Below are 20,314 nucleotides of genomic sequence, written 5' to 3'. Positions count from 1 at the left end.
TTGTGGCATGTGGGATCTTTAGTTGTGGCACGAGAACTCTTAGCTGTGGCAGGCATGTGGGATCTAGTTCCCTGACCAGGGATCGAACCTGGGCCCCTTGCATTGGAAGCGGAGTCTTAGCCACTGGACCACCAGGGAAGTCCCAGAAGCGATTGATTCTACGTAACTGGTTGTTTGTACTTTGACAAACTCCCTTCCATCTCCCCCACCCCCCAGCCCCTGGCAACCATCGCTCTCCTCTCTGCTTTTGTGAGCTCTACTTTTTTAGGTTCCACAGGTAAGTGAGATCATGTGGTATTTGTCTTTCTGTGCCTGGCTTGTTTCACCACACATAGTATCCGCCAGGTTCATCCAGGTTGTTATGAATGGAGAAGAATTTCCTTCTTTTTTAAGGCCCAATAATTCCATTATGTGTGTACACTGTACACAGCACATTTTCTTGACCTATTCACCCATTGCTGGATACTTGGGCTATTGTGAATAATGGTACAATAAACATGGGGGTGCCAGTAACTCTTCAAGAGATTAATTTCATTTCCTTTGGGTATATACCCAGAAGTGGGATGGCTGGATCATATGGTTGGTCTATTTTTAATTTGAGGAACCTCCATACTGTTTTCCATAATGTCAGCTTGGATCTTAATCAAGGTCCGTGGCTTGAAGTCCATTCTTTGAATGTCTGACTTGCTTTTTCCCTTTAGTTAAAAACAATAAGTGGGGAAAGGATTAAATGTCTCCCTGGAGGTGTGGGCGTGAAGGCTAGGGCAATGGTGTACTGGCTAAATTAGCTTATTTCCATGCCATAAAAATTTTAAGTATTAATGATTCTCTTTGAAAACCTCAGAGGAATGTTTTATCCACAGAATTCTTAAGAAAAACAATCTGTTTACTTATGTTCCCACCTTAATTTTAACTTCCTTCTTAAGTGGTTTTTTTTCTCCCCCCCTGGGGCGTTTTGTGTTGGGTCATTCTGAAATGGATTATGGGTGAAGAATGAAGCCGCTCTAGTGTTCCAAGCTAAGTAGCTTTAGGAAGAAAAGCTTCCTGCAACTGTTGCTCATGGTCAGAAGCCAGTAGAATAAGGCAGGTCAACAAGTGTTTGTTAGGCACCCTGCTTGTGCAAAGCCTCTTTCTTCTAGAAAGGGAGAAGTCTTTGGGGCCTCAAGATCAACAAATACCAGTTGAATCTAATTGAGTTTGAAATAATAACTTTCCTTTTGGAAAACAGAAGAATGTGCGTTGCTGAAAAATTGATTCATTGCCCTCCAGATGACCATGACTGTTGACTCGGAATTCCTTTTATTTTGATTAAGTGCATAGCTGCTTATCCTTTTGAGTTTATCTGGATCTTCCAGAACTTACATACCTCCAACCACTCCCGTCCATCTGGGTTGGCTGGCCGGCTTGGTCGGCTGTGCATTCCTTCCTCAAGGGCAGGGATACACAACTGGAAATGGCATCTGTCATAACCCCAGCCCTACTAGCGCCTTTATATATTAGTATTACTGTTATTTTTTGAAGAAAGCAACTGTTCATTTGTTTATTTACTTATTTGGTTGTGCTGTGTCTTAGTTGTGGCAGGCGGGCTCCTTAGTTGTGGCATGCAAACTCTTAGTTGCAGCATGCATGTGGGATCTAGATCCCTGACTGGGGATTGAACCTGGGCCCCCTGCATTGAGAGTGCGGAGTCTTAACCACTGTACCACCAGGGAAGTCCCGCATCTTTATATATTAAAACTTGGTTCTCCTTTAACGGGTTGGGTGTTCCACGGAGGTTTTAAAATCTGATCCAGAATTTCAAGTCTGTGTCTCCTTACTAACCTAGTCAGTTTAGGGCTTTTAAGTGAACTAGGGGTAATATGGTTTTATTTATTCTGTGTTTCCATTTGCATCCTGCAGTTGAAAGCATAACCTTCCATTTCTGTCTTTCAGAACTCAGCCTGATTTATTGTTTTGTGTTTTTCCATTGAAGCTGAATCATCTCTAGTTAGGTCTCTAGTTAGGTTAAGTATCAGTTAGGTTAATCACCTCCAGTTACGTTAGTTTTCTTCTCAGACCAGAATCTGGATATTTTTAACTAAGCATCTTGCTACTCAAAATGTAATCTAAAGGCTACGTTAGAAATACAGACCCCAGGTCCCAGCCTCACCTACTGAATCTACATTTTAATAAAATCTCCAGCTGATTTATATGTACATCTAAATGTGAGAAGCACTGGTTGAGCATGTCTTAAGATTTTCTTATTAAAAATTACATTGTCAAGATATAAAGGGACACATTTCCATTAAACATTTTTTGGACATTTTTTCCTAACATTTTATTATGAAACATTTCAAACATACAGCAAAATGGAAGGAGTTCTACAGTGAGCTCCCTAGACTGTCCACCTAGATTCTACCATTAACTGATTTTTTTTTCCTTTCCTTTTCTTCCCAATTAATTTCTATCAAGAATTTTATATAGAGGGACTTCCCTGGTGGTCCAGTGGTTAAGACTCCGAGCTCCCACTGCAGGGGGCCTGTGTTCAATCCCTGGTACAGGTACTAAGATCCCTCATGCCACACGGTGTGGCAAAAAAGCAAAAACAAAAACAGACTGCTCCTTTATTGGAGAATTCCCTGGCGGTCCAGTGGTTAGGACTCAGCACTCTCACTGCCGAGGTCCCAGGTTCAATCCCTGGCCAGGGAACTAAGGTGTGGCCAAAAAGAAAAAAAAAAGAATTTTATATAGAAATGCTAGTTTACGGCATGACTTAGAAAGAATCATGTCTTGGTAATAAGGTAATAAGGGTCTCACCCTTCCTTCTAGAATCCTTGTGGGTTTTGACAAGGTCGCACTTAGTTTGGGAATTTCTTGTGAATCAGAGAAGCACAGTGAGGTAGGAGGTGGGGTGCACTGGGATTTCACAGAGTGCTGCGGTGCTGGTCCTTTTGCCCCTCCACTCGGAGCACGGGGCCTCGGTATATGCTCCTCTGTTCCGTGAGCGGGTTACGAGAGATCATCTCTACTGTTGCTTCCAACCCTGTAATTATAGGTCTATTGCAAATATTAGCATCACTATTTCTCAGGTGGAGAAAGCGATGAACCCATTCAGTAGTCGAATAAGAAGGAAAACATCTGTCGGCGTGGAAAAGTGATTATTTCCTAAGCTACTGAGTAAAACACAGCTGCACCGGCAGTTTTAACTCTGTTTTCTCGTCAATTTCTGTTCTTTCAGGAAACCTTACAGACACATGAAGCCTTCAACCATCTGGAACTTGGAAACTCGACTGGGACTGACTGTGGCTTCTAGACCGTCCAGGTGTTCTGCAGATGTGAAAATTTATCCCGCACTCGCCAGCTGGAGCCCCGAATAGATGCAAGGCTTGTGCTCCGGCTCTCACATCTCTGAGCACAGAGGGGTCATTTCCTAAGTGGCCAAAGAGCAGTTGTTGACACTGAGGTCTGATTGCTGCACACGACCCGTCACCTTACGGGGCTACGCTGGAGAAAGTCAAGTTCAGGGTTGTGAGTTTCCCGACTCTCGTGAATTAGGATTCCAGACGCGGGCCTCACTTCCGTAGCACCCACCATCCCTGTAGGCATCACCACCACCATCACCACCAGCATCTTCTTGGAAACTCCACCACTGCGTCACTGCACACACAGTTGGAAACCTCCCCTGATCGCCATGGCCTGGCCTTTCGTAAAGGTTTTGTTGGTGGGGGTGAGTTTCCTGGGATGTCTTTATCCTCTCGTGGATTTTAGCTTCAGTGGGGCAACAAGAGAACAGAAACCGAATTTCGTGATCATTTTGGCAGATGACATGGGGTGGGGTGACCTGGGAGCAAACTGGGCAGAAACGAAGGACACTGCCAACCTTGATAAGATGGCTGCAGAAGGAATGAGGTGAGTCTGAGGTGTCAAGCCAGCATCTCTTTGGATATTTTATCCTGACTCTTTTGGGGGGAGGGGGCCGCATAAAGCACTTAAAGAGCAATTGACGGGTCCATGTTGATTTAATTAACGGATGGATGAATTTGGTTTGAAGCCAGTACAGCATCATGAAGGAGTCCGGCCATCCATCCATCCATCTGTCCATACGATAACTGTTCTTTTTTTGGCCATGCTGCACGGCTTGTTGGGGTCTTAGTTCCCTGATCAGGGATCGAACCTGGGGCCCCGGCAGTGAGAGCACTGAATCCTAACTGCTGAACTGCCAGGGAATTCTGATAATGCTTAGTGTGTGTGTGTGTGTGTGTGTGTGTGTGTGTGTGTGTGTATTAGGAGCTGGGAACACCAAGGTGAACAAATAACAATCCTTACCCTCAAGCTCTCGTAGTGGAGACAGGTTGAAAGGAAAGTAGAGATCACAATCTAATCCGAGAGGCTGCATCGGGAGTTTTTGGAGTCTGTGGGCAGGGTGTGGACCCCAGCCTGGGGGTTTAAGGGAGCAGGTGCCCTTGAAGAGTGACTGAAAGTCAGTGGGGCGCATGAAGGCCAAAGGACTTACTTATCTGTGAGCGGACAGGACTTACTGGTCCATTTAAGGCGCACTTAACGCTAAGGGACCACAAAAGGGGAGGAGGTGTATATCTGAACTGGCCGAAGTTTTACGAATATGTTAGATCGGTTTTCTTCTTGGGCTGACGTTGATCTGACTGGCCCGCTCAGATCCCACCTGCCTGGGTTAAACCCCTCCTGTTGGCTCCGTGGGGATCATCCCAACCGGCTGGTTAGGACAACACATGGGGTGTCTCTGGAGTTTCAGCCACTTGCATCCTTAAGCCGGGAGCTTTCCCCTGAGATAGGGACACTTGGTGTCCCTGCGTCCGGTCTCACCCTCTCCAATCCATCCTCCTCACCTCAGCCAAGGTGAACTTTCTAGAAACACTTCTCTGCTTCCAATCCTTCAAAGGCATTTGGTGACCCCAAGAATAAAATCCAAACTCCGAAGAGCAGTGTACAAGCCCGGCCGGTCCTCTGCACTGGTCCTCTGCACGGCCCCTCCTGTCTGATGGCTTCTTCAGCTGTTGCCTCCCTCTGTTTGGGCCTCACCTATGTGATTAGTTCTTCTTCTTCTTCTTCTTTTTTTAATTTAATTTTTATTTTATATTAGAGTATAGTTGATTTACAATGTGGTGTTAATTTCAGGTGTGCAGCAAAGTGATTCATTTATACATATACCCATTCTTTTTCAGATTCTTTTCCTGCACAGGTTCTTACAGAATATTGAGCAGAGTTCCCAGTGCTGTACAGCAGGTCCCTGTTGGTTATCTATTGCATTGATACATATAGTGATTAGTTCTTCTTGATGCACCTTCCGCTACTCCTGTTTTAGTTTCTACTCACCATCTGGTTCCTAATTCCACATGAGGTCCTCAGGAACCCTTTCTTGGATGCCTCAGGTGTACCTTTGCTGCTCTCCATGGTGACTGCTTAACCACCTGTGTTGGGTTCAATAGCGTCACCCCCAAATTCATGTCTACGCAGAGCCTCAGAATGTGACCTTATTTGGAAATAGGGTCCTTGCAAGTGTCATTAGTTAAAGACCTCTGTGATATCCTACTTGATTTAGAGTGGTCCTAAATCCAACGACCGGTGTCCTTGTAAGAAGAGGAGGGGACACAGAGGGACATGCAGCAGAGAAGGTGACGTGAAGATGGGGGCAGAGGATGGGGTGATGTGCCTACAAGCCAAAGACACCACCAGAAGCTGGAGGGAGGCCTGGAACGGACTCTCCCTCTGAGCCTCCGGAAGGAACCAACCCTGCTGCCGTCTTGATTTCAGACTTCTCGCCTCCTGAATTGTGAGAGAATACACTTCTATCATTGTACGCCACCCAGTTGGTGGTAATTTGTTATGGCAGCCACAGGAAATTATATACTGCCCTTCTAGCTCTGGGCTTCAGGAAGAAAAATGCCTTGTCTCTTCTTCCACCCTTGTATTCCTAGCACGGTGCCTGGCACCTAGTAGGCCATCCAGAAGTATTTGTTCATCAGTAAATGGGCTTCAGGAGTTCAGGGTGCTTTGAAATGTCACCCCAAATTTTGCATGTCAGATTTTTTTTTTCTCCCTAGGGTTGAGAGTCAATGCAGAGCATTTAACAGATCCTCAGAGGGAACTGGGTTGCCAAGTGCTTAAGAACTTCTGCTTTTCGTGTCGAGTGGGTTTGTGGGGAAATATCTGGCCCATTATTTAAACTGAGATTTGTGAGCCTCGGGATTCTTCTTATGAGCTGTCCCCACCTGCACACTCTCAGCCTGAGTGGAAAGGGCATCTCGGGGACCAGAGGCAAATACAGTTGGGTGGGCTCTGCTACTTTTTCCTCTCTTGGATGAAAATATTCTCTCCATCGGAGCCTTGTGACAGTGGCCAGGCAGACAGCCCTCTGGCCCAGGGTTGACGGCTTTTCACTCTGTGCTTTGTTGACAGGAAAGCAAGCTTCCTGTGAGGCCAGGGGTTGATTCATCACGGGCTTTTCCCTGCCTACTCACTGCCAGTGGGGAACCATGACTTTCAGAAAGAACGCTTGTTGCCAAACAGGGGCTAAGGGTGACTTGAGAAACTGTCTTTTCTATTGTCTCCCTTTAATTAGTGTGTTCGTTTCCTAGGACTGCCGCAACAAATTACTACCGATTAGGTGGCCTGCGTGAAAAAGAATGAAATATTGGGACTTCCCTCGCGGTCCAGTGGTTAAGATTCCGCGCTCTCACTGTAGGGGGTGCGGGTTCGATCCCTGGTCGGGGAACTAAGACCCCACATGCTGCACATGTGGGATCTTAGTTCCCACGTGTGGGAAAAAAAAATGAATGAAATAGTGCCATTTGCAGCAACATGGATGGACCTAGAGATGATCATACTAAGTGAAGTAAGTCAGACAGAGAAAGACAAATACCATATGCTATCACTTATATGTGGGATCGAAAATATGACACAAATGAACTTATCCATGAAACAGAAACAGACTCACAGACGTAGAGATCAGACTTGCGGTTGCCAAGGGGGAGGGGAGGTGGGGGAGGGATGGATTTGGAGTTTGGGGTTAGCAGATGCAAACTATTATATAGAGGATGGAGAAACAGCAAGGTCCTACTGTAGAGCACAGGGAACTGTATCCTGGGGTAAACCATGATGGAAAAGAAGATGAAAAAGAATATATATATGTATAACTGAATCACTTTGCTGTACACCTGAAACTAGCACAACATACTCAATCAACTAGACTTATAAGAAAAATTAGTGGCCTCAAACAGGCCACTAGTCATATTTATCCTCTCAGAGTTCAGAGGCTGGAAGTCCTAAATCAAGGCACAGGCGGGGTTGGTCCTTCTGGAGCCTCAGAAGGAGAGTCCGTTCCAGGTGTCTCTCCTGGCTTCTGGTGACTGCCAGCAGCCCTTGGTTTGCAGCCTCACCCCTGCATCGTCCACCTCCACAGTTCACATACCTCCCTGAGTGTGTGTCTAAACCTCCCTCTTCTTGTAAGGACACCAGTCATTGGCGTTAAGGCCCATCTGAATCCAGTATAACCTCATCTTAACTTGATTACGTCTGAAAAGACCCTATTTCCAAATAAGGTCACGTTCACAGGTTCTGGAATGACATGAAATCTGGGGGGACACGATTCAACCCAGAGACATTACTGCTACACATATAATTTGTACTACACCTGTAATACTATAATTAGCCATTATACTACACATATCTGTGCCTCCGCTCCTAACGTATTCTGAAACGCAGCACCTACGCATGAGATGCTTGTTGCTTTGAAGATTAAGCATCCTGCTTAAGAGGGCAGGTTCTGGTGCCACATGGCTTGGGTTCAAATCCCAGCTCTAATACTTTCCACCTGTATGACCCTGGACGGGCCACCTCATTCCCTGGAGGTTTGCTTTCATCTTCTGCAGGGGGGCAATGGTAGCACCCACCTCATAGGATGTTGTGAGGGTTAAATGAAGAACTAGCTATGTGAGCATTAGCACAGAGCCTGGCACACCATAGACGCACATAAATGTTAGCTATGGTTATTTTTCTTACTGTTGTGAGAAAGCAATATCCATCTGAATTGTCAGTGTGAATTTGCTACTCTGCCTACGGAAAGGTCTAAGTGATATAACTCATAGAAGGAGGAACGGGGTCCAGGGACAAACACCAGTAAATCTCTACGTGGCCCGTGCACACCGGGCCAACAGCTGTATTTGAATCAACCCAACAGCTGTGACAGTAACTAACCCTTACCAGTGCTTGCAAGGCACCAGGCTCTGGGCATCGCCCCGTTCACTTCGTGCTGCCACCTGATGCTTCTCTTCTCTCACAGATGAGGAAATCAAGGTAGTAACTCGCCCAGAGTTAGCGAGTGGCTGAATCAACGTGCTCTCACTCTAGAGCCTTATCGTTAAGGGCTGGGAAGTAGAGGTGAATTTGCCAAGAGTGTCCTTCAAGGCCTGGGCTGGCTTTGCCACGAAGAGGGAAGGAGGCCATCGAAGGAGGTGCAGATTAGAGTCTCGATAGTTCTCCTCCCTCTGGAGCTGACAAAGGACCTCTGTGCCGTGAAGGTGGAAGAGGCAACTGAGAGATGTGGTTGAGATGTCAGTCATCGATGCAGCCGTTGGACAGGAGGCTCCACCGGCCAAGAATGTGTGGTTGCCAGGGCTGCAGATGCCTTCGATCTCCCCTGTGCTGGCTCTGACTTCATCTCCAAGCCCCTCCCCACGTTCCATCTGCCTCAGGGCCTTTGCACTGGCTGTTCCTTCCCTCTTCCTGGCAAGCTCTCCCCTCAGGCTCTGAGTGGCCGGTCAGTCTCAGCTCCAATGTCACATCCTGGAGGAGGCCTCTCTGACCTCCCTAACCCTTCACCAAGCGTGTCTCTCACTTTTTCTCCTGATTTGTTCCCATGACCCATATCACCACCGACATGATCTTTGTTTACTTCTTTATTGCCTGTCTCTCATCCTGGAATGTCAGCTCCCTAGAGGAACTGTCTAATCTATCTTGTTCATGGCTCCAGTGCTTAAAACAATGTCTGGAGCATGGTAGGTGCTCAACAAAATCTGTGTGCCTGGGTTCGGACTTCTGGATCTAAGCTTCCGGACAGGCAGAGGCGAGTTAACCACAGCGGGACTTGGAACCAAGCTGCCTGACTCTGTCACTTACTAGCTCTGGGACACCAGGCTCGTGACTAAACTTTGCCAGGCCTCAGTCTGACCATCTCTAAGATGGGACAGTAGTGGCATCATCATGGGTCATTTTGAGGAGGAAATGGGTTAAGTCATGTAAGACAGCAGCAGGTCCCTGGTAGGTGTGAGCTCTTATGTTTCCCCTGAACCTCTGGCTCTGCTGCCCTGCTCTCCTCCCATCCCCCTCCCTTGGCTGGAGGGTCAAGCATGTTGGCTCAGCTTTTGTTCCAGAAGCTCCTCCCTCTGTCTGTGCTGGACCCTCATCCTTCCCCAAGCTGGGCCGTGAGACTCAGCTGTCCTCTCGGAATCTGCTTGATTCTGCTCATTCCTCCACCAAGTCCCCAAGTCATTTTTCTTCCTTCCTCCCTTCCTCCCCTCCTTCCTTCCTTCCTTCCTTCCTGCCACGTGGCATGTGGGATCTTAGTTCCCTGACCAGGGATTGAGCCAGGGGTCCCAGCAGGGAGAGCGCCGAGTCCTAACCACTGGACCATCAGGGAAGTCCCCATTCATGTTTTTTTCCAGCTGACTATGGTCGATGCAATTTGCCAATTTTGTGGTCAGAAGAGGCACCATTCACAGCATAATTATGATGTCATCATGGTTGCAAGAAAAAGGAATCCTTGGGGAAAGAAAAGCAAAATTTGGGACTTCCTGGGCGGTCCTGTGGTTAGGACTCTGAGCTCTCACTGCTGGGGCCCCGGGTTCAATCCCTGGTCCGGGAACTAAGATCCCACAAGGTGCATGGTGCGGCCGGGGGAAAAAGAAGAAGCAACATTTTCAGAGCCTTGATTTTGGTGTCCCTTTTCAGACTTCCTAAACTCCAGTTCCATGGAGATAAAATGGGAATTGTGGCCTAAGACCCCATGGCCTTGAACTCATTTCCAGCAGCTCAGATCAAAGAGCATCCACATCACGTATCACATGGGGGAAACTGGGGCCCAGAGAGAAAGAAGTGTTTTTACTTTTATAGTCAGCTCTCTGACATGCGAGTGCAGGTTATCCAGCTTGCAGATTCACCACATTAAGCAATTTATGATGATGATGATAAACAATTTTTTTCTTGACCAGCATTTTTCGGAATCCACTTTAATGAGGTCTGGTTTACATATGATCAAATGCCCCCATTTTATTTTTTTTTAGAAAAAAGTTTTATTTATTTATTTAATTTTTGGCTGCGTTGGGTCTTAGTTGTGGCACATGGGATCTTTGTTGCGACATGCAGGATCTTTCATTGTGGTGCTCGGGCTCTTCACTGTGGCATTCAGGGGCTTCTCTATAGTTGAGGCGGGCGGGCTCAGTAGTTGTGGCACGGGCTTCATTGCCCCGCAGCATTTGGGATCTTAGTTCCCCGACCAGGGATCGAACCCGCGTCCCCTGCATTGCAAGGCAGATTCTTAACCACCGGACCACTGGGGAAGTCCCAAATGGCCCCATTTTAAAAGTACATTTTGGTGAGGTTTCTTTTTTTTTCTTTTTAATTTATTTTTTATTGAAGTATAGTTGATTTACAATGTTGTGTTAATTTCTGCTGTACAGCGAAGTGATTCACTTATACATATACACACATTCTTTTTCATATTCTTTTCCATTATGGCTTATCACAGGATACTGAATATAGTTCCCTGTGCTCTAGAGTAGGAGCTTGTTGTTTATACATCCTGTATATAATAGTTTAGCATCTGCTAACCCCAAACTCCCAATCCATCCCTCCCCCATCTCCCCCCACCCCCACCGCCTTGGCAACCACCAGCCTATTCTCTATGTCCCTGATTCTGTTTCTGTTTCACAGATATGTTCATTTATGTCATATTTTAGGTTCCATGTATAAGTGATATCATATGGTATTTGTCTTTCTCTTTCTGACTTAACTTCACTTAGTATGATAATCTCTAGTTGCATCCATGTTGCTGCAAATGGCATTATGTCGTTCTTTTTTTTGGCTGAGTAGTATTCCATTGTATACATGTACCACATCTTCTTTATCCATTCATCTGTTGATGGACATTTAGGTTGTTTCCATGTCTTTTGGCTATTGTAAATAGTGCTGCAGTGAACACTGGGGTACATGTGTCTTTTTGAATTATGGTTTTCTCTGGATATGTGCCCAGGAGTGGGATTGCTGGATCATATGGTAGTTCTATTTTTAGTTTTCTGAGGAACCTCCATACTGTTTTCCACAGTGGCTGCACCAACTTACATTCCCACCAGGAGAACGGTAAACAATTTATTTGTGAAAAACATGAAAGCTGCTGCATCTCTTTCTCAGGGAGCATCGCTGTTTGGGGCTCCCTATGTCCAGAGATGGCCCACATGTGCACTGCGGGGCAGCAAGGCCTCCTGCCCTTGTCAGTAGGTACAACAGCCAACGTGTCTTGCCTTTGACATTGTGAGCTCCCATTTTGCCAGTGTCCTGTGCAAATCTGAGCTGGGCAGTGCTGTTGAACATTTGCAAGTTTTAAAATGATATGATAACCAGAAGAAAATCCAAATGTTGGAATTTCAGTGAAAATGCCAGGGACTTCGTAATCCACTAAAACCTAAACTTTTCAAGCACTTAGAAAACTTGCATCACAATAGGGGTTAGAGGAGTGAAATTGCTCATACTTTAAAAAAGAGAAAAGGACAAATACCTTTCATGGGCATCTCAGCCAGCATTTCAAGTGGTCTGAACAATGTTTAAATCTCTACGAGAACCCAGTGGATGAGCTTGATAATGCAGCAGTAGTTTGGGTCTTGCCCACAGAGCATCCAGGGAAAGGCTGGTGCTAGTTTTGAAACAGGAGGGAAGGGGGTAGGGCAAAACCTTTGAAAGAATGACATAGTCCGAGGACAGGACATAAACTGATTAGAACCAAATAGGTCCAAGATGGCAGACAAGTCGACTTCCACTTGATCTTGAGCCTCAGTATACACTCACTGTAACACATCAGCAAGCTAAATGACACACCCACAGGTGCCATGACAGTTCCAAGGCCGACCATAAAGGTCAAAAAGTGGGCAGTGCCCCAATTTCTGGAAATCCCCACCCCTTCCCCAAAATAGCTGGAATACTCCTTCCTCTCATTAGCCTATGAAATTACCCAGCCCTATAAAACCTGACAAGCCCACACCCTGGGGCCGCTCTTGCCTTCTGAGATGGCCCACACTCTGTCTTTGGAGTGTGTTTCTCTCTAAATAAACCCACTTCTTACTTATTACCTTGTCTCTCACTGAATTCTTTCTGCGATGAGATGTCAAGAACCTGAGCTTCATTAAGTCCTGAGACCAGGTATGCGATCTCAGTTAAAAGAACGTGGGTTTGGGCTTCCCTGGTGGCGCAGTGGTTGAGAGTCTGCCTGCCGATGCGGGGGACACAGGTTCGTGCCCTGGTCCGGGAAGATCCCACATGCTGTGGAGCGGCTGGGCCCGCCTGTGAGCCATGGCCGCTGAGCCTGCGCGTCCGGAGCCTGTGCTCCGCAACGGGAGAGGCCACAACAGTGAGAGGCCCGCGTACCGCAAAAAAAAAAAAAAAAAAAAAAAGAACGTGGGTTCAAGCCCCAATGTGAGTTGCCTGGTTTCAGTTTCACCTGTGATGAGCAAGCAACGTATTTCTTGAAAATTCTTGGGTTGAGAAGTAACTTGAATAAGTCTCCTGGCTGGGTGACTGGATTCAAGCAATGACTTAGGCTGTCCAAACTGGGGTTTGAGGACCTGAGCGGTTATGAGCCATAGGTGTCTTGGAGGGAGGAGGATGACCAGTGACAGTGAGACAACAGTGACCCCACCAGCTAAGCCCAGATACTGTCCACTCACTTAAATTGTCTGCCAGCCTGACTCAGAAATGAAGTTGGCAGTGTATCGTTTCTTTTTTAATTTTCTTTTTTCTTCCAGTATTATTGAGATACAGCACTGTATATGTTTAAGGCATACAGAATAATGATTTGACTTACACACATCATGAAATGACCACAGTAAGTTTAGTGAACATCCAGCAACTCACAGAGATACAACATTAAAAAAATAGAAAATCATTTTTTTCTTTGTGACGAGAACTCAGGATTTTACTCTCTCAAAATACATAACATATATAATGCACAGCAGCGTTAATTATATTGATCATGTTGTACATTATATTCCTGGCACTTATTTATCTTGTAGGTGGAAGTCTGTGCCTTTTGACCCCGTCATTCAATCTTTGGCACACACTCCCTCCACCCTGTAACCACAAATCTGATCTCTTTTTTCTGAGTTTGTTTTTGAAGTACAATTGTTACCGAATGCAAGTTTGTGTGCCCAATGCCCAGTGAGGCCAAACCAACCAAAAAATTCATATGCCCGAAACACAGGGAGGCCAAACCAACTGAAAAGTCAGAGTTTGGAGCAGAAAAAGTTTTGTTGCAGGGCCAAGCAAGGAGAACGGGTGGCTCGTGCTCAAAAAACCCGAATTCCCTGATGGTTCTGGGGGAGAAGTTTTCATAGGCAAAATTCGGGATGAGGGCTGCAGGGTGTGTGGCTTTCTTCTGATTGGTTGGTGTTGAGGTAAGAGGGCAGGGCTCCAGGGATCTGGTGCTCAGCCTGAAGTTGGCTGGGTGGGGGAGTTCCTACAGAAGAGCTCCAAGATATATTGTTATGTGTATTCTTTGAGGGGGAACCAGGACCTGCCCCAAGGCTGCACTGCTCTTTCTTGACTGCCCCTCCCTTGCTTCTGCATCCCCTCCCTTCCCTGATTAACAACTATTTGAATCTGGTCTTTGGAACTCAGAGAAGGTCAAGGAGGCTAGATGAAGCCTATTTCCTACAAACAAGAAATGGGGGACATGGAAAGGCTTTTGTGCCCAGGAGTGCCCCACAGGTTCCTGCTTGTTTTCGTAATTCACCTACAAGGCTATGGTTATTTCCTGGTGCACAGCACAGCGATTTGCTATTTCTATGCATATCAAAATGATCATCATGATAAAGTCTATTTGTCATCTGTCAGCACACAAAGGTGTTACATAGTTAGTGATTATTCCTCACACTGTACTTTTCATACCTGTGACTCATTTATTTTGTAACTGGAAGTTTGTCCCTCTTAATTTTCCTCACCCATTTCACTCATCCCCTCTCCCCTTGGGCAACAACCTGTTTGTTCTCTGTATCTATGACTCCGTTTCTATTTTGTCATGTTTGTTCATTTGTTTTCTTTTTTACATTCCACATATAAGTAAAATCACACATTAATTGTCTTTTTCTGTCTGACTTACTTCACTGAGTATAATATTGTCAAGGTCCATCCATGTTGCTGCAAATGGCGTTATTTCAGTCTTTTTTATGGCTGAGTAATATTCCACGGTGTGTATATACCACATCTTCTTTATCCAGTCATCTGTCGATGGACACTCAGATTGCTTCCATATCTTGGCTATTGTAAATAGTGCTGCAGTGAACATAGGGGTGAAGGTGACAGTATATTGTACATAACGTTTCCTTCTGTAAATTGATGTGTAATCTGTTAACTGTGTACCTTGATTTCTCTTCCTCCCTGCTTCACGCCTTCTCTGCCCTCATTATAATTTTGAGTCAAGTCCCTGCAGCACTGAGAGTTCTAGGCAGTGGCTGAGCTTGGAATCAGAGATCAATGTTCACCCCTGGTAGGTCAGAGGCTCCAGGCGCTTGAGGCGGTTTCTCTAAAGGGCCCCGGTGAGGAATGAAGTGAGCTGTCAATGCACTCAAAAGCCGGCTGTGACTTCTTTTTTCAGAATTGACTTTTTGCAGAAATTCATGTACATGTTACCTCTCAGGACTTTCTCAGCCGTTCTGCTGCCTTTGGGATTTTGCAGGAGCCGGACTGGCACTGGAAACTGCAGGGGAGTGAGGTCTGGTAGACGCCCCGAGAGCGAGGGCAGAAAGAACTTTCTGAACGAGACTTATATGAGCAAGAGAAAGACCCTCCCCCCACCATGTCATCCCCTTACAGCTTTGTCCACCCCACCCCCTGACCCCATACAGTAATTCAGGTTTGGGGTGCAGGACCCTCATTAGGGAGAAAGCCTCTTGTCTGTGATCTTCACCTCTGAGCTGTTTGCTCTGGGATGTCCCATCCTGTCTTCCCCTTGTAAACGCTCAACATCATGGGACAGGCAGTTTTGCCTCTTTGTTCTTCGGTAAGTAGGTCAAATACACATAAAAATCACGTGATGCCCACCTATCCACTGGGGCAAGGTGAAGACTGTGGGTTTTATCCTTGTGTAGCAGACGGGGACGTGCAGGAATGTGATGATCTAGGTCACAGCCAATCTCAGAGAAGAGGAGCTGAGATATTCGCCCGTGAGACCTTGGTGCCAGCCTGCTTCGCAAGTGTCGGTGCAAAATGGCCTCTCCAGTGGCTGCCATTTGTTCTGTTTTTAAGCCTTCCAACTGCAGTCATTCAACACCAAATCTCTACTAAGGGCAGGTCATGAGTCACACTGGGAGACCTCAGCCAGCTCTGCCCTTAAGAGGGTTACAGCCTGGTGGCAAAAAAAAAAAAAAAAAAGACAGGAAAGCCATCCTTTAGAAGGAAGAGCAGGAACTCCTGACGTCTCTCCCACCCCTGGGGCTTTTATAAGCTGAGTTGGATGTAATGAATTGACATTCGGGGGGGACAGAATTAGCACATTAAGAATCCATCGGTCACAGGCGCACATGAGAAAGGTCCGTGCTGGGCTTCTCACCTTTTGGGCGATGAAGCTCGGAGGTAGAAGCATGTGAAAGATAGTGCTGTGGGACCACAGGAAAGAAAGGCCACTTCTCCAGAGGGAAGCCAGGAGGGACTCCATAAAGCTTATTGGTTAGGACCTGAACACTGAGCCCTTAAGAATGAGTAGGAATTAGCCAGAAGGGGGACAAGAGAGTTTTGTAGGCAGAGGGAAAAGAAAGGGCAAAGACCCAGAATTGAAAGGTGCCCATTCACTCAAATATTCGTAGAGGGACTGCACCCCGCAGGCACTGTCCTAGGTGCTGCGGATGCATCCAAACAATAAACAGCCCTCACTCTGCGGGGTCTGGCTGGCATTCTAGTGGGAGAGGACGGCTGGGATAGGGCATTTTAAGGCTGGACCCGTGGACTGAGCAGCTGGCGAAGGGCATCCTGTGTGTCCTCAGACGTTCCGGGGGCCCTGAGCGCTGAATTCATCGACTGCATTTGGGATGGACTGCTCCACTCGCTAGGCGAGGCCCATGATGGTGGCTGGAAGGGCTCAGCTCAGGGTTGTGGCAGTGGGCAGAAGTGCCCCATCTAGGAGGCCCTGAGATGCCTGTGCGTCCATCTCGTTGTCACATATCTCGTTGGTGTCCTTCCTTGAGAGTGCATGCACACATGCCCACTGCAAGAGTGTGGAAAGGAAAGGGGAGACTTGCCAAGGATTATACCAAGCTCGGCTGGCAGGAACAATTTTATTGCAAAAACAAGAGTAGGAGTGGATGGATGGATGGATGGATGGATGGATGAATGGATAAATGAGTGAATGAGTCAGCGAAACACACCAAGTTGGCTATTTGCTGCCACATTTTCTTTCAGTTTTTTTTGTTTGTGTGTTTTGTTTTTGGTTTTTGTTTTTGGCAGTACGCGGGCCTCTCACTGTTGTGGCCTCTCCCGTTGTGGAGCACAGGCTCCGGAGGCGCAGGCTTAGCAGCCATGGCTCACGGACCCAGCCGCTCCACGGCATGTGGGATCTTCCCGGACCGGGGCACGAACCCGCGTCCCCTGCATCGGCGGGCGGACTGTCAATCACTGCGCCACCAGGGAAGCCTGTTTGTGTTTTTTTGTTTGTTTTTTTTGGCCGTGCAGCTTGTGGGATCCTAGTTCCCCAACCAGGAATCAAACCCGGGCCCCCTGCAGTGGAAGCATGGAGTTCCAACCACTGGACCACCGGGGAGGTCCCTGCTTGCAGTTTCAAAGGGCCTTCCTATTGGTTGTCTCAATGGTCTCACTTAACATCCTTCCCATTTAACAGAAGGCAACGTGGAGGCTGAGCTTAGCTGGTCCATCTAAGTCCTACTCCAACCTTTTCCAGGTCTCACTACCCACCTGTGTCCCTCTGCACGCAAAGGCCTCAGCAGATGATTTTAAAAACCCATTTCCACCTCCAAGCCTTTAAATTATGAATGGAGCACAGACAGCTTTTATTCCAGTCACATAGCAATTTAGAGAGTGGCCACAGCAGGCCTCATCCTTTGTTTTAAATTCCTTATAAATGAAGGCTGGACACGCTTCACTTCGTGATGTTATATCTCTCTGGGGCTTTTGGGGCGGCGTTTCCTGTGCTTACGTTCCCCGATTCTAATATGCGTAATTGATGCAATGGCGAGTTGCTTTGGTTTCTGTCTGGCTGTGTCTTAATTTGCGTTGATTTTCCTGTTCATGGGCTGCTGTAATGTCTGGCTCTGTATTTCTAGCTTCGCTTTACAATGTCGTTTCAGACTTTAATTAGGACCCCTGTTGGTGAACTGGTCTGAGCCTACCCAGATAGATTTGGGGAAAAACAAAGGAAACTTTCCAAAGAGCAAGACCATTTGATTGCTTATTAATTAGTCCCTGCCCAATGCAGGCAGGGGCTGGGAAGTGGGGAGGGTGACACTGAGGTCAGTGCATCGAGCTGTGTGGGGTGTCGGTAGGTATTTTGGAGAAGGAGGTACAGCCAGGGCTCCCTAAAGACTTGGAAACAAAGGACATAAGATTGTTCCTGAGAGTTAAGCTATGAACTTTAACACACAGTGGGGAAGGAACTGAGCCCTAAAAGCATCAGCTTAAGCGATTATGTGGAAAATGGACTAATGTGTGTGTTCCAACCAAATTACGGGGGCCTCTCTCTTCAAGTTTTGTTGGTTCCTTCACCAGATTTTGCTGGGGCGGCCCTGTCCCACCAAAGCACTCTGTTTGGGGCTGGAGTTGCCCCTCGAAGCCCCATCCTCATAGAACCTACCGTCTAGGGAGGAACTCAGAGTTACATCTTGCCATAGAAATATGCTATAGCTGTTCCAAAAGAATGGCATTAACATGTTCAAGGAGAGACCATGCTTAGCACAGGTGGTAAACACAGGCAAGCATGGTGGTACCCAAGAAAGGTGTTTTGGACACTGCCCAGGTGTATCAGTCAGCTTGGGCTGCTGTAACAAGTACAGCAGTCTGGGTGACTTAAACAACAGACGTTTATTTCTCACAGTTCCGGAAGCTGGGAAGTCCAAGATCAGGGTGCCAGCTGGGTCAGGTTCTGCTGAAGGCCCTCTTCCTGGCTGGCAGAGGGCCATCTTCTCCCTCCATCCTCACGTGGCAGATAGAAAGCTCTGGTGTCTCCTCCTTTTCTTATAAGGACACTAATCTCATCCTGGGGGCTCCACCCTCAGGACTTCATATAAAGGGAATCACCTCCCCAAGGCCCCACCTCCAGATACCATGATACTGGGCAGAAGGACTTCCACATGTGTATTTTTTGGAGGACACAAGCATTCAGTCAATAGCACCAGGCAAGAAGAAGTGGGGGTCACAGCCTTTGAGCATCCCAGACCCACTGGCAAAGGTCAGTCCACAGTGAACAGAAGTCCCCTAAGCTTAGCAAGCAAAGACTTTTTCTATGACCCTTTTGAACTCCCTTTGTGTTCATTAACTCCACACTCCCCAAGGCAAACTCTGGATTCTGATTTCGCGTGCAGGAAGAAGACACGCTGACCTGGCCGATGCTCTGGTTCCTCTGTCTGCCCTTGGACGTCATCTGGGAAGTTAGGCATTCCAGTGTCCCTCACGAGCTCACGTGGTTTGTGTGGATGTGAGTCAGGCTGTCAGGGTTGGCACCAGCAAGAATGAGTCTCAGAACTGTCCCAGCCCAAGACCAGTGACTAGTTTTAAGGTAGTTCCTTCTGTGGACCAGCCCGGCTGCAGCCAGCCTTTTCCCACGTGGAAAGGGACCTGGGAAGAACATGGTATTTGGGGCGGGCTGGACTGGGTTCAAGTTCTAGCTCTGTCATTTCCTACCTGTAGGGGTCTACGGTCTTTGATACTGAACAGGGATTAGACAGAGTAAGATGCATGTTCATGCTAGCTGCATGGTCTTGGGAAAGCTGCTTACATTCTCTGCTTTACCTTCCTGATCTGTAAAATGGAATTCTGATGATTTGAAATGATATATGTAATATGATTAGGATAGTAGCCACGTGATATGTGGTAGCTATTTTTAGTATTCTAAGACAAACATACAAAGAGTTAACGGATATTTATACTGTATTTATTTATTTTTTATTGTCGTATAGATGATTTACAATCACTTATATGTGGAATCTAAAATATGGCACAAATGAACCTATCTACAAAACAGAAACAGACTCACAGACATAGAGAACAGACTGGATATTTATACTTTGTGTATATCTATAGGTCTCAGCTTACACATAACTTTTGTGAGGATCACTTGATCCTCAGAGGCCTCTCACATGCTGGGGTTACCCACCTCTGACTCTGAACCATGTGCAGCTTGAGGGCAGAGATTGACCTTATTCTGTTACCTGTTGCGTTCCAGGCCCCTATCCTGTTTCAGCTACAGTGAGATAGCCAGGAGTCTGGTTGTAAACAACAGAAGCGCAGCTCTACCAGCCTAAGCACAAAAGGGGCACAGCTTTGGCTCATGAACTAAACTCTGGAGAGACTCGGTCTTCTGTCTGGCCTTCTGAGCCAGCTGACCCATTCTTTCAGGCTCCTGGTTAGAGTGAGAGGTGAGGCCCTTGCCCTTCTAGGATTATATTATTTTAGCTTGAGATTCGAGGTGGGGAGAAAAAGCTATTCCTCTCTGCCTGGTTCAGAAAATGCCAGTTTTGGATTCTGAATAGCCCTGCTCAGGTCGTGGGCCCGATTGTTGAGGAGAGGGCTGTGTTGCCCCGATGGGCCCACGTCGGGGTGCGTGGGTGTGAGGGCAGGGGACGGGCATCAGCAGCCCCACGGAAACCCCTTGTCAGCGCCCAGATACTGTCAGATGAATGTCTACATTCAGACTGCCAGGAGGGTTCAGGATCTCCAGAGGTCAGAGTCAAGAGCCATCTTTCTGGGGAATAAGGGAAGACTTTGTGACAATGGGAGGCTTTGAAGGTTAGGTAGGGATTTAGAGGGGCGGGAAGAGCAGGCTGAGATACAGCCAAGTCGGGGCATCGGGCTGGCGAGCTGCACGTGGGGTGCG

The 20,314-nt window shown here is 47.0% G+C and overlaps 1 protein-coding gene across 8 annotated transcripts in view; it reads left to right on the top strand.

The window, feature by feature from the left end:
- The window catches only part of ARSG (arylsulfatase G), a 120,896-nt gene that overhangs the window by 44,656 nt on the left and 55,926 nt on the right, over positions 1 to 20,314 (top strand). For all 8 annotated transcript variants that reach the window (XM_082604511.1, XM_082604517.1, XM_082604516.1 and 5 more), the window contains exon 2: positions 3,218 to 3,888. In XM_082604511.1, the coding sequence (XP_082460637.1) occupies positions 3,671 to 3,888 (218 nt within the window). In that variant the 5' untranslated portion in view covers positions 3,218 to 3,670. The remainder of the gene's footprint in view (positions 1 to 3,217; positions 3,889 to 20,314) is intronic.

Source organism: Mesoplodon mirus, assembly GCF_964341445.2.
Source record: "Mesoplodon mirus genome assembly, chromosome: 18".
Lineage (NCBI taxonomy): Eukaryota > Metazoa > Chordata > Mammalia > Artiodactyla > Ziphiidae > Mesoplodon > Mesoplodon mirus.
Note: the sequence above shows the minus strand (reverse complement) of the source record. Positions and strands in the feature narration are given on the sequence as shown.